General features: G+C 48.4%; 1 protein-coding gene across 6 annotated transcripts in view; it reads left to right on the forward strand.

The window, feature by feature from the left end:
* SPATS2 (spermatogenesis associated serine rich 2) overlaps positions 1 to 7,936 on the forward strand; it is a 152,901-nt gene extending 144,965 nt beyond the window's left edge. For 3 of the 6 annotated variants that reach the window (XM_029204649.1, XM_029204648.1, XM_029204650.1), the window contains 3 exons: positions 670 to 772; positions 1,959 to 2,173; positions 3,351 to 4,574. In XM_029204649.1, coding sequence (XP_029060482.1) covers positions 670 to 772; positions 1,959 to 2,173; positions 3,351 to 3,662 — 630 coding nt within the window. In that variant the 3' untranslated portion in view covers positions 3,663 to 4,574. Of the gene's footprint in view, positions 1 to 669; positions 773 to 1,958; positions 2,174 to 3,350; positions 4,575 to 7,852 lie in introns of those variants that run through there. The other 3 variants (XR_003791033.1, XR_003791032.1, XM_029204651.1) reach the window with 3 other exon arrangements.
* The last annotated feature ends 5,478 nt before the right edge of the window (positions 7,937 to 13,414 follow it).

Consider the following 13,414-nt stretch of genomic DNA (forward strand, 5'->3'; position numbering starts at 1 on the left):
AGAAGCACTTTATTCCTGACATGTTTCTAGCCCCACTATTTCTGTAGTATAGTTAGTTTTTGACCCAAGGGGATGGTTACTTCTCAGCTCAGTCTGCTTGAAAGGATTAAATTACTTGCAGCACAAACTCTTCTCATTTGCAAAGCTGACTTTTCACATGAATGATTTTCCATCTCAAGAAATTGTTCTTATTACAAGGACTAAAAAATCCTACTTTATAAAGCGGTGAAGTGGGTTTACTAAGGAAGTTTATATTAGAGAACACCGAATCATCTATTTAAATTAAGGAATCATTGTTGTAACTTATGAGCATTTCTGCTGCCTCTGCCTGTGTATAAAATGGAACAATGGGGAGAGTAGCTAACAGTGGAGAGAAAGGTGGTCCTCCATCATGAGTTCCTTCTTTCTCCAGAGTTTCTCTTGATTTACACCTAATGACCATTAGCATTTCATAAAGCTCCCAAATGGACTTATCTTCGGGCCCTTAAGGAAAATGACTGAATTTTGTCAATCACCCAGCATTGGTAATATGATGGCCATGTATGTAATGAACTTTGAAGCACAGAAAGAAAACAGTTGAGAGTAATTGTTTCGTCTGTTTATAGCAAGCTATAAATCCCACATATATTGTTTGTCTCACCTGGAGGCTTTTCTTTGTCTTTTCTCCAGCACTTTGTTAGTGAACGTAAATATGATGAGGATCTGGGACGAGTGGCCCGATTCACCTGTGATGTAGAAACCCTAAAGAAGAACATAGATTCATTTGGACAAGGTGAGGTGCTGAGAGATTCAGGGCGCCGGAGACGGTGATGAGAAGACCACCCTCTACTAACTAGAAACTGAAGTGCCGATTGGCTTCTCCCTTGATTCTTCCTCAGTCCCTCTTGGGTTTTGGTTTGTTTGCTTGTTTTTATGAAAAGGAACTCTGAGATACTTAATAAGTCAGTGGACACAGATGCTTTGAGCTCTGAGGATAGGCATTTTCCAGCTCCCTAAATTTGCGGTCATATTTTTTCATCATTTCCTGCTGAGCTGAGAGGTGTTTGGTATATAGTATAAAGATCATGTGGCCCTGGAGTCAGACCAAGTTTGAATCCTTGCCTCTGCACTGTACATTGGGCCGCTCATTTTACTCCTCGGTGGAGATAACGATACCTGCTTTGCCTAGCGCATAATAGGTGTGTGTGGAGGCAGGGCACGGTGGTGCCTCTGTGTTGAGAGCCTGTAGCGACACATCAGTCAAACCCAGACCCCGAGCTTGGCTCCTACGTTCTTTCTGTCTCGGTGTGAAAGTGAAATAAATGTTGGACCTAGGGCAGTGATTGTGAGTTCAACATTAGCCCAGGCTTAAAGCCAAGGAAAAACATCTGTGGGGTACTTTTAGACCGTTGAGTTCTGACAAAACTTGAATTGAAAATATTAGTATTTTTCAGCTAGATTGATATTTTGAATTTGGAGTTATTTTTGCAGAAAGAGCCTTGGGAAGATAGATATTTGTTGTAAAGACTAGTTCTGTTCATATGTAACTCATCTTGCCTCATTCAAATTTTTTAAAAAAGAATTTGGCTTTTTATTTAACTTTTTCTTTCTTTTTGAAGTCTGTACTTTAGAATGTTCCTTGCATAGGAAAGCGAACATATGGCCCGTACTATTGTTCCTAGGCTTAGTCAGCCGCTGGAGCCAAAGCCAGGAGTTTAGGTGGTAGGAAACGCCAAGAAGTCATTAGTTGGTGGGGGGATGGGCCACTTACAAAGCGGTGGGGATTTGGCAGGAGTGGAGGAAGAGGGCAGAAGGGAGATTTTCCTTCCCGTTACCTATTTATAAGCTTATCTTTACAAATACTCAGATAGACAGTCCTTTATCCTAAATTGCTCATTGTGAGATGGAGAAATAGGGAATACATTACCCACCATGCTCTTCTATCGTCTGACCACATATCGCTCACATTTCTGTCTCAGTGTCCCATCCAAAGAACAGCTATTCAACCAGATCTCGATGTAGCTCGGTGACATCTGTGTCTTTGAGTAGCCCGTGTGATGCCTCTGCTGCTTCCTCTTCCACCTGTGCCTCTGCTCCCAGCCTTACAAGTGCTAACAAGAAAGACTCGGCACCGGGGGAGACTCTTGCAACCACAGCAAACTCCAGTGGCCGGCCCTACCAGCCTCATCGAGAGGTAACCTAGCTTCCACACTGAGCAACTTATGAAGAAATGCTGCCAGGTTGTCACAGCTTCAACACTGACAGCTCAGTACATTACCTTCCTCTCTTTATGCCCATTCCACACCTATTTTGAATCCCTCCAGCCTCAGTTATTTCCAGAGAAAGCATTTGGTATGTATGTTCCAAATCACCAGCCAGTTTAGATTTCCTGTCGCCAAGACTGCTGACTTTCTGATGTTGGCAGTGATCCTAGCTTTGTAGGTAGTAGTATATTGCCTGGTAATTGGTCACACTGGGAGTCATGTACCCAACTTGAAGTAGAAAAGCACCACTAGAAAGTTGAAGTATAATCCATAGTTTCTTTTCCTTGGGTTGTTTTTTGTTTTGTTTTGTTTTGCGGTACGCGAGCCTCTCACTGTTGTGGCCTCTCCCGTCGCGGAGCGCAGGCTCCGGACACGCAGGCTCAGCGGCCATGGCTCACGGGCCCAGCCGTTCCGCGGCATGTGGGATCTTCCTGGACCGGGGCACGAACCCGCGTCCCCTGCATCGGCAGGCAGACTCTCAACCACTGCGCCACCAGGGAAGCCCCTTTTCCTTGGTTTGAAGGAGATACATAAGCGCAGTCCAAGGCAGTGCTGTCAGTAATTCTTCAGACTGGTATTACATTGGAACTGGAGGACAAAAATAAAATCGTATGCCATACGCTTTCTGGGTTGTAATGTGAAAGGTATGGTAAATATCACAGCAGCGTGATTTAATCTGTGGTTCACGATATACAGCAGAGTAGATCATAGTGATGTTTATTTTATTATTCCAGATGTTCATTATCTTTACAAATGGCTTATGATCTACAAAATTCCGACGCGTGATAAGATACTTGCCCAACTGAGGGCTTGTAACAACCTCAGAGGATGCTCTTTCCTCCTTTTCTGCCCAGCTAAAGAAAAGCTCTTCAGTGGAGAAGAGCATAGGGGTGAAAGGCAGGGGGTAAATAGTGAATGATTTATTAATTCTGATTAGTGTCTAGATTGGATTGGCTGATCAAACTCTGTGGGTTTTAAGAGAGAACTGAGTCCCAAGCCTGGGATACCGCTATTAGGCTTTCAGAATACTCCTCAAGAAACTGAACTGGAGCAAACGGGGTGCCCTAACGCCACAGTGCTCTGAACATTGTCTTCTTTTATCCTTAGGTATTGCCGGGGAACAGACGCGGAGGACAAGGCTACAGGCCACAAGGCCCAAAGTCCAATGACCCCACGAACCAAGGACGACATGACAGTGGGGGTCGTTACAGAAACAGCTCGTGGTATTCATCTGGTTCCAGGTACCAGAGCGCTCCATCCCAGGCGCCAGGAAACACTAGTGAACGGGGCCAGACTCACTCTGCAGGGACCAATGGAATTGGAGCCAGCATGGAGCCCGGCCCACCCAAGCCCTCATTCAAAAAGGGGCTCCCCCAGCGCAAACCCAGGACCTCTCAGCCTGAAGCCGTGAACTCTTGAGGGAGATTCCAGCTGGCCTGTCTCTTCTATCCCACACAATTCAACTTGGTAACTGGACTTTAGGAAACTTGTAGTTAGGTTTAATGACAGAAAGAAGTTTGCGCCTTCACTTTTGATTCCATTCTAAATATTTTGGTTCTTCTCTCCTCATTTCCGCTTTACCATTTTTTTTTGGAAGGGAAGCTGTTTTTTTCCCTTGACCTTTCCCAGTGATATGGATTGATTCTGACTGTTCATTTCCCCCAGGAATCACCGGCACCTGTTGCCAAGGGTACGCAGTGTTCTTCCCAGTACCGCAGGCCTTCAGGGGCCTGAAGAGGCCTTCCTCAGCAACCCCTGCTGTCCAGTCTTTCAGGAGGAGGTGGGTCAGGCAGCTGGTCTTGCTGCCTTTCCAGTCTAAGCAGAAGCCACACTTGCCAGTCAGGTTCCCTGTAAACAACAACGTGACCAAGGGAGGCAGTGAGGGGGTTGTGTACTGGCCTGGATTAGCCAGAGAAGGGGAAACTGAATTGGTGAAAAGGAAAGAACACTAGGAAACATTTGAGAATCTGCCTGTGCTCCCAGAACGTGCCTGAGATTGACGCTCAGATCGGGGTTTCAGCCTCTTGCTTGGCACCGTAGCTTAGCCTGCAGTTTCTTCCAAATGCCCCAGCCTTGTTTCCTATTACTTTAGACTGCAAACCAGTCTAGGGAAGTCTATGGGAAAGTAGCATTTAATTAAAGGAAAAAAAAAGTCTTTCTTCGTTTCAGTGTTTGAAGATTTTTTGTTGTTGTTCTCCCTCTTTCCTGATTCCTATTCTGACCCTGAACCAAATTTATAGCAATATAATTTGTGTTAATCTAAGGTGTTAACCATCAAAAAATTGCCTCTGTCAGTCTTTAGAGTTGAATAAATAAAAACAACTGCATAAACGGTCCCACGTTTGTTTCACAGCAGGAAGTGACTTCATTTCATTATCTCTTTTTCTTTGGGCCTCATGGGGTAGAAGTCACTCGAACAGCTTGTTCGGGGCTTAAATGAGGGTGTCCAATTCCTAAGTCATTTGTCCACTGCTTACCTTCAGAACCAAATTAAATGTAAAAGCCAGGATGAGCAGATGCAGCGGTTCCTCTTGGGAAAAGGTCTGTAGGAGAGGGAATGGTGACTTTCTGAAGGAGAGCCGACCAGTTCAGAAAACCCACAGCTGCCAACAGCTCACCCAGGCAACCGAAGGTTCTGTCCACACCCCTGTCTTCCACTGCCTGTCCCTTCACAGGAGTAGTGGATATCACAATGTAATGGGGTTCCTGCATGTAGCAGGCGGTGCTGGTGCCAGAGTGCCACACCCACCCCAGCCTCTATGATTTAATAACAGCAGAGCTTTTTCTTCCCCAGCATTTGTTCTCCCAAGGCTGAAGCCCAGGCTGTAAGTGGCAGTGGTGCAGAACACTTAGCTGCCTCAGGGCTTCCCCTAGCTCTTTGTTGAAGATGAGCTGCCAGGGTTCAGGTTGGCTGCACAGATTGAGAAAGAAAGAGAGAAAAAGAGTGTGTGTGTGTGTGTGTGTGTGTGTGTGTGTCTGTGTGTGTGTGTGTGTGTGTCTTTCAGTAAAGAAAACAATAGTCAAGGAGTACTAGGAAGCCATTTTCTAAGGGGCTGGCCACCTCATTTGGGGGAATTTATCCAACATCACCATCAGCCTGCTGTATCAGGAAAAAGCCCTGCTTTTCTGATTAATTGCTTACCTACACTTTATAGGAAATCCAGAGATTGAAGTGGCCTTGAAGGATTATGAGGTCTATGCCCGTATCCAGGCAAGACTGTATTTAACCACGTAAACAGATGGGAAGCCACATGTTTGTCAAAACTGCCTTGAAGTTGAAGTTAAAATCTCCTGATAGAAAAATATTTGAAGACTTTTTCTATGACCACAAAAAGTTTGAAAATTATGACTTTTTTTTTTACACATTGTTTTTAATTACAAAAGTAGCATTTAAAATATCAAATAATACAGAAATATAAAAGGAAAAAGTTAGTTTTCCACTTTTTCATTCTGTTTCTCAGGGGTAATAACTGTTAATAATTTGGCATATATCCTTATAAACCTTTTCAAAGCATATGTGTGCTTATACACATAGATATGTAGGCTCTTTTAAAAATAAATTTATTTATTTTGGGCTGTGTTGGGTCTTCCTTGCGGTATGCAGGCTTCTCACTGCAGTGGCTTCTCTTGTTGTGGAGCACGGCCTCTAGGTGTGTGGGCTTCAGTAGTTGTGGCACATGGGCTCAGCAGTTGTGGCACATGGGCTCAGGAGTTGTGGCCCGCAGGCTGTAGAGCACAGGCTCAGTAGCTGTGGCGCACGGGCTTAGTTGCTCCGCGGCATGTGGGATCGTCCCAGACCAGGGCTCGAACCTGTGTCCCCTGCCTTGGCAGGCGGATTCCCAACCATTGCACCACCAGGGAAGCCTGATATATAGGCTTTTAATTTTTTGTTTTGTTTTTTACAAAAAAGGGAGCATACTACATGCATTCTACAATCCTTTTTTTAGATATGGCCAAACCATAATTCATTTAGGATCTCACATTGTAGATATTCTCCTAAATTTGCCATTTGACTTTCTTCAGTGAAGAGAAGTGAGATTTACCTTAAGTTTGAACTGTGCAGCTCATTCTTTGCTCCCCACAACAGCTCTTCCTTCCAAGAGGAGGGAGGCTCTGTACCCTGGGCAGTTCCCGCTGTGTGTTCAGAGAGAACCTTCCTAACCATCATTTCTCCTTCCCTTTCCATTTCCTCTTAGAGATCAATGTCCTGTCCTTTCCCAGCCTAAGAGATAAGATTGAAACTTCAGGTTTACCTTTGTCAGTTATTATGTGCCACTTGAGAGAGAAAATTTAAATTAGCATGGCCTCATTATGAACATCAAATATTCGTAGGCCCCTTATTTGCGGCAGTTTTTTAAATTCACTTTTTAAAAAAGTAATACAGGCTAATTTTTTTAAAGATACAAAAGGATACATGATGTGAAAGTGAAAAATACTTCCCTACCTTGTCCCACTCCCTAGAAGAAATCACTGATAAGTTTCTTATTTATCTTTGCACAAATTTTCTAAATCCAAACATGCAAATATGTTTTTTCTTTCTTTTACATAAATGGAAATTATATTATGCATATTCCTAAACAATTTGCTTTTTTTTTTAACTTGTCCTCACTTTTTGTAACTAGTTTTTGTTTGGTTTGAAGAAAAATCAATATATGTAAATGGTTTTTAAAAAAATAGTTCAAAAGGATATATGATGAAAAGTAAGCCTCCATCCCACTCTGGACTATTTATTCCGTCCCCAGAGGCAACCACTGTTAAGTTTCTTCTTTATCCCTCCAGAGGTTTTCTATATTTATATACATACATCAGAAGAACGTATGCTGCTTAGACCTCTTTCCACGTCAGCATACCTAAATGTACCTTGTTCTTTCTATGGCTGCATAGTATCCCATTGTATAAATTTATCATAATTAGTTATACCAGTCCCTAATGATGATTTTCAGTTTTTTGCTATTATATGTATTGATGAAATGAGCATATTTCATCAATATAATACATACATCACTCATTACATGTGAGAGTGTACCTTTAGGATCAATTCCTAGGAGTGGAATTGTTGGATCATACAGGTATTGATAAAGTACTCTTACAAGGTGCATGGATTCTCATCAACAGTGTTTGGGAGTGCTTTGTACAGCTGCTGAGCTAGAAGCTAAGGAGAGATAAAGATAACTAAAACACAGCCCTCTGTGGGGCTGATAAACTAGTTGGGGCAACTGGCACAGATAAAAGAGTACAAGGTAGTAGTATTGCATGAAAGAGCCTTGCTGTCTTCTGTGAGTATAATGGAGAAGCACTGCTCGCAGGGCCTGTGCTTGAACTTGAACCATACCAGCGGTGATCAGGCATTTGCTCAGTGGTTTATAGACAGGGTGACCTCGTATTTCAGAATCCCATACCAGGGTACAGTCTTGTGAGTAGGAATATATGTATGGGGAACAACAGGATAAACTACTTTAGGTTGGGAGTGGCCTAGAAAAGCCAGGACACATGGTTATCAATCTGTGAACCTCTGCTTTGGAGAAGGTCAGTAGAGTAATGGCTTGTTGCCCTTGGAAATCCTACCATTTGACCTTACAAAATGAGGGTTTGTCTTGCCTGATCTACAGGATTCATCCCGCCTGGAGAGGATTATATGCATACGGAAGCATACTTAATGGAAGAAATGGGTATCCGAAGTGGCACGTTTGGAGGTCAGCAACTGATACAAGGAGCTGTTTTGTCACTGTTTTAACCAGTTCAGAGTACCAGACCATAATGCTGGTAGCAGAACATCATACCGTAAAGTCAGCCAAGCTGGACTTCTGGTGGCTTTAGCCACCTGCGCACATTCTTTGCTTCAAACACTGAGGCACCTGCTGGGTGCCAGGCACTGTGCTGAGTTCTGAGGCAGAGATAAATGGTTCCAGCTCTTTCCTCAACCCCTTTGCAGGTGAAGGAACTAGAGCTCTTAGAGCTCAGCAGCGGCTGGCGGCTGGGCAGTGTGGTAGGGTAGAAAGACCCTGGACTTTTGAGACCGATACTTGGATTTTAATTCTGGCTTCACAACTTGGTAGCTATGTGACCAACTAACCTTGGGCAAATAACGTAACATCTTTGAACCTCTTCTTGAACTGGGAAGTGGAGACTGGTAACTACTTCGTGGAGTGGTAAGGTAGGTATCAAGCAGGTGCCAAGAACAGTACCCTGGTGTCCAAGCTAACCTGTGACTAGTTCAACGTTCACTCACCATAACTCCTTTACTTTTCTGTCTCTCGTGCCCTGTTAAAAAGTGCATGAAAGACTTCCCTGATCTCCAGCCTTACAGACCTAATTAACCAAAAATAAAAATAAAAAATAACCCAAACATAAAAAAGTAATACTTCAGTCACCCTATTCCTGCTGCAGCTTTTCTCCTCTGAGTGCAAATCCCCCCAGCATGGTGAGCTCTGTGCCCTCTTGTCCTGACAACTGTCAGGAAGCCACCCCCACTCCCGTTTCTGAGCTCTTTGGGTGGCACAGGCCAGATGCTGATGGCACCAACATGGGCAAACAGGGAGCAAGGCTGTGGCAGAGTCCGAGGAGAGCCAGGGAACATCGTTTCCATACAGGTGCTGAGGGAATTTTGTTACTAGTCTGTGACTCCCTACCAAGGGGAACCGCTATCTGAAGATTTTTCTGGGTGAGGAAACTCACCCACCATCACCACCACCAGCAAAACTGTTCTCCAGCCCCCCCCCTCCGCCCCTTCACAGCCGTCAAAACAGCAGGAACAAATACCACCCACTCTGATTCCCCAGGGAGAAGTCAGGTCTCCTTTTTATGTGTCTCTTCAACTTAACCCAGTTAGGCTTTCTCTGTAACTAGATTTCAGACAAACCCGTTTTCTGGTGCTGCTAGAACACGCAGGTTGAGAGACTGAGAAGATTTCTCAGACTCCCTCCCTTGCTGACTGCAGGCAGGACTGGTAAACTGGCCTTCCGGCAGGCGGGGCCCACAGTCGACTGCAGTGTATCCCCACGGCCTGAAGTCCTGTGGTTGTTCACAGTGGGCACTCATCAAAATGACCATACCATCCCCTTTTAATAGGCTGTTTACCGAAGGATAGGACAAGGCACCCCAGCGTTGTGGCGCGGTAGCAAACTGCTGTCAACCTAGTTAACTCCCGGTTCAGATCTCTTTCCTCCACGTAACTAGCCATGCGATATACAATAGCTTATCCAGGATTCCCTTTTAGAAAGTTTACTGTGGTTTCCTCACACTAGCTAGGATCCTCCACTAAAAGAAAAGGGATGGCCTAGAATGAGACAGCTGAGGGGCGGCCAAGTACTGGAGGCCTCAGAGTATTCCAAAATGTTGTGTTTGTTTTGGTGGGAATGGGGAACCTTCAGCGAGGCTTCATGCTGAGCTCATTTCTGGGGTCCCAGCACCCAGGGGCAGGACAAGCGCTCAGGGGGACTCTCAATAACAATCACAACCACTTACTAAGCTCATCTCACTCTCTCCACAATCCTCTGAGAAAGGATCATTTCACAAATGAAGGAACTAATGCTCTTCGAGATGAGCGCCCGTCCCCCATCCCTGCCCAGGGTCACACAGTGGCAGAGCTAGAATTGAAACCTAGACTAGTTTGACTTGAAAGCCTGAGATTCCCCACCACACCACACAGCCTGAGAAGGAGAGACAGACCTGGGGACCTCCAGGAATGAGGGTGGAGAGAGTAGGAAGAGGAGAGGAGACGGGAGGGGCCCTGGACTGTTCCTCGACAGCCACCTGTTCTCACCGGCTGCATACAGAACTGACTCCGCCTGCACTTGGGAGGGGGGCTTTTTCCATCTTTTGTGTCTTGAGCGGTTTTTTTCCTCGCTTTGCTCTTCCCTACTCTCTCTCCTTGTTCCTTTTGTAGATAATACTCCCACAGGCCTCCCACGGCAGCTCCAAAACGCAGCCTCCTGAGTTTCTCCTTGTTGACAATGGCTCTGAGCTCTCTCTGAACAGGGCTCCTTCTCAACCTTCCCTTCCCTGTGACTCCCCACTGTGGCCAGTGAGTCAAGAACTGGGGAAAGGGGAGAGGAAGAGGAGATTATAGTGGGGAGCCCAGTGGCCCCTAACCTCCCCACACACACCCTGCCGTGCCCTGTTGTCTTCACGCGCGTGTGTGTGTGCGCGCGTGTGCGTGCGTGCATGGGGGGTGGGTGCGGGGGTTGTGGGGGTGGAAGGAGGAGGCAAGCCAGGTCTGGCAGGAAGACCTGAGGAACTAGGTAAAGTGAAAGAGTGAAGTGGGTTGAGATCTAGACACTCATCTAGACGGAAAAGGCACCTTAAATCAGGCCAGGCCAAAGCAAAGGGTCAGTGGCTCCATCTCTACCCCATACACACTTTCACACAAATTCTTTGAAGGGCGATGGGGGAAGCGGTTTAAAGCCCAAAACATTGCTGTTTCATTCTGTGATAAGAAGAGTGATCATAACATTCAATAAACGTTAGTATATTTTCTTCTCCCAGAAATGGGGACCAGAGCACCAAAACAGTGACACAGGCATTGTGCCTGGAGCTTCTGGAGGAGGCAGTGCATCTTAACCTCTCCGCCTCAATGTTTTCACCTGTAAATTGGCAATTATAACAGTGACTACCTCACAGAGTTATAATAAAGGTTAACCGGATAATCCAAGGAAGGCACTTAGCACAGTGCTTTGACACCAAGTCGATCTCAGCTATGGTAATTCTTTGGGGCACCCCACGTATTCTGTCTACCGCCTGCTCACCCTGACCCAAAGCATATGGTTTGGCTTGATGTTCAAAACCAGCACAGGCGGATGAGCTTGAAGACTGAAAGTCTGAACACTTGGGCTTCCACGGGAGGGTCATCTGGATCTGATGCACACGCCAGATGACCAGTCCTTGTGAGTGCCACATAGCTAGCCTGGGGTTGTTTCTGAGTCCTCACAGTGGGAGCCAGCTATGCTGGAGTGAGGTAGACTCTGGACCTGGGGTTGGGAGTGTGTCAGGGTTGGAACCTTAGCCATTTACCACCTTGGTTACCTTGAGCGAGTCTCTCCTCTATCTCTGCCTCTGTTTACTCATTTGTGAGATGGAGAGTAAGTAGCATCTACTCTGCATATTTCACAGGGCTCCCATAAGATTCAAAATCAGATAATATTTACATGTTGCAAATGTCACATGCTGTTCTAGATCCTTTAATCTTTTAATCCACCTAACAACCCTCTGAGGTAGTTATTGTTCCCGTTTCACAGAGGAGAAAATTGAGTCACGCAAGGAAAATCACAACAGCAAGTGGCAGAACTATATTCGAACCTGGGTAAGTAGCCTGGTTCTCAAGTTGGGTGCTTTCCCTCATAGCCTCATCCTTTCTCTCAAGGTGAGCCGATTCCTAAACTGCACCCGCTCCTCAGCAGTGCGCTTGAACGTCGCCTGGAGGGGCAAAGATGAGCCGTTGGGGGAGGGGTTACTGTGCAGCCCTGGACCCATGTGAGAGGGTGGGACGCTGGGGACTGGGGGAGAGGGACGCTTCCTCTTCTTCCTGCCCAAGGACCAGCTCAGTTTAATACAGGTGCCTGGGGCTTTGGCCCTTGTCACAGATGAGGGGTGGGTGGAGCGGGGGACACTCCTTCCTTTCCGATGCTGCTGACTACGGTTGTGTCTCCTAGAGGGGTGGGGGCGCTGAGCCTTCCGCATCACTCGTTCGGGAACAAATTGCTGTTTTGGCCACGGCGGTTCCTCTGGGCGCGCGGGCGGTAGCCGCGCTCGCTGGCAAATCGTGGGAGGGAGGAGGAGCGGCGCTGGCAACGCGAGGCTGCTGGGACCGACGCAGCGCTGGAGACCAGTGAGAGACTGCCGCCCAGGGCCCGGCTCCGCACCGCCCGCCGGCCCCTCCTCCCCACCCCCTCGCTGGAGGTGGGGGGTCCCTGCAGCCCCCGCTCCCTCTTCAGCGCAGAGCCTAGTTCTCTAGGACTAAAGGCGCTAGGGGCAGCGGAGACTCGGTCCTCTCATTCCCCGCCCGCAAAGACCCACTAGCGCACGGTTAGGAAGTTTCCCCCAGCGTCTGACATCTACCGTACCCTGCCTGTATTTGCAACCTGACCCTTCAGCGCAGCCTGGGAGCGGCAAAGGGGGACAGGGAGAAACACAGGGGCAAGACAAAGGATCTGGGGCGCCCCCATCCCCACACACCTCATTTCCACTCTCCACCCCTCCACCTCCCGGGCACACACGGAGAGCGTCGTCTAAACCCTATTTCCAGGACTACCCACCCTCCTATTTCCTGGCAGCTCCAGCCAGCCGCGGCGTCGCTTAGTGACGGATCGATCCATTCCCTGGAGGGTCAAGTTGAGGCTAAGAAAGGCTTGGATGCCTAAAAGCTGGGTTTAAACCCCCTCCCCCAAATCTCCTTTTAGACTTCCCCTGCCCCAACCTCCGCCAACCACCGGTCTTCACCACCTCCACCTGCTGGCCCAGCCCCCTTTCCCATTACATTTTTCTTAGGGGAAATCTTCTAAACCACGCACCCCCTGCTCATCCCCCGCCTGAGCTCTCCTCAGGTCCCTCCGGGGGAGGAGAGGCTGCCAGGCTCTCTGAGAACCCCCATGCTGCAGAGAAAGACGCCTCGCCCCTGCGGCTGAGTCTGCCCGAGCGGGACCAGGCGCTTGCCCGTCGTTCTCCGAGGGGCGGGCGGGGCGGCTCGGGGTGGCCCGGGCGGCCTGCGTGGCGCGGGGAGGGAGGGAGGGCGCCGCTTCCCCTGCCCCCACGAGGTCCCGAGGGGAGGGGGGAATCCCTCGGCGGGAGGCCTGTCCCTTTAAGGAGGCAGCCCTGCCTGGGTGTGCCCCGTCTCCATGGTTACCCCGGTGCTGGCTGCGGGCGCCGGAGGGAGGGAGGGAGGCTGCCGCTTCTCCCCGACAGAAGGAGGTAGCTGCGGGGATCTGGTGCCCAGCGGAGCCCGAGCCGGAGCCGACCCGCAGCCGAAACGGGAGCCGCTGCTGCAGCCACCTCGAGCCGAAGGTGCCGAGAGCACAGAGGGCGCGGAGCCGGGAGTCCGGGAATCGTGGGCGGCCAGGGCGCGAGGAGCCGCGCGCCATGCTCCGGGCCCCGACGGCGGGGACGCCCCCTTGCGCGCGGGCGGCTGGCGGGACCTGCGAGTCCGGGGTGGGCATTGCCCCCCGACGGCTGCGCTAGGG

This window comes from Monodon monoceros, unplaced genomic scaffold (assembly GCF_005190385.1).
Source record: "Monodon monoceros isolate NGI ecotype Baffin Bay Population unplaced genomic scaffold, NGI_Narwhal_1 Super_Scaffold_6, whole genome shotgun sequence".
Taxonomy (NCBI): Eukaryota; Metazoa; Chordata; class Mammalia; order Artiodactyla; family Monodontidae; genus Monodon; species Monodon monoceros.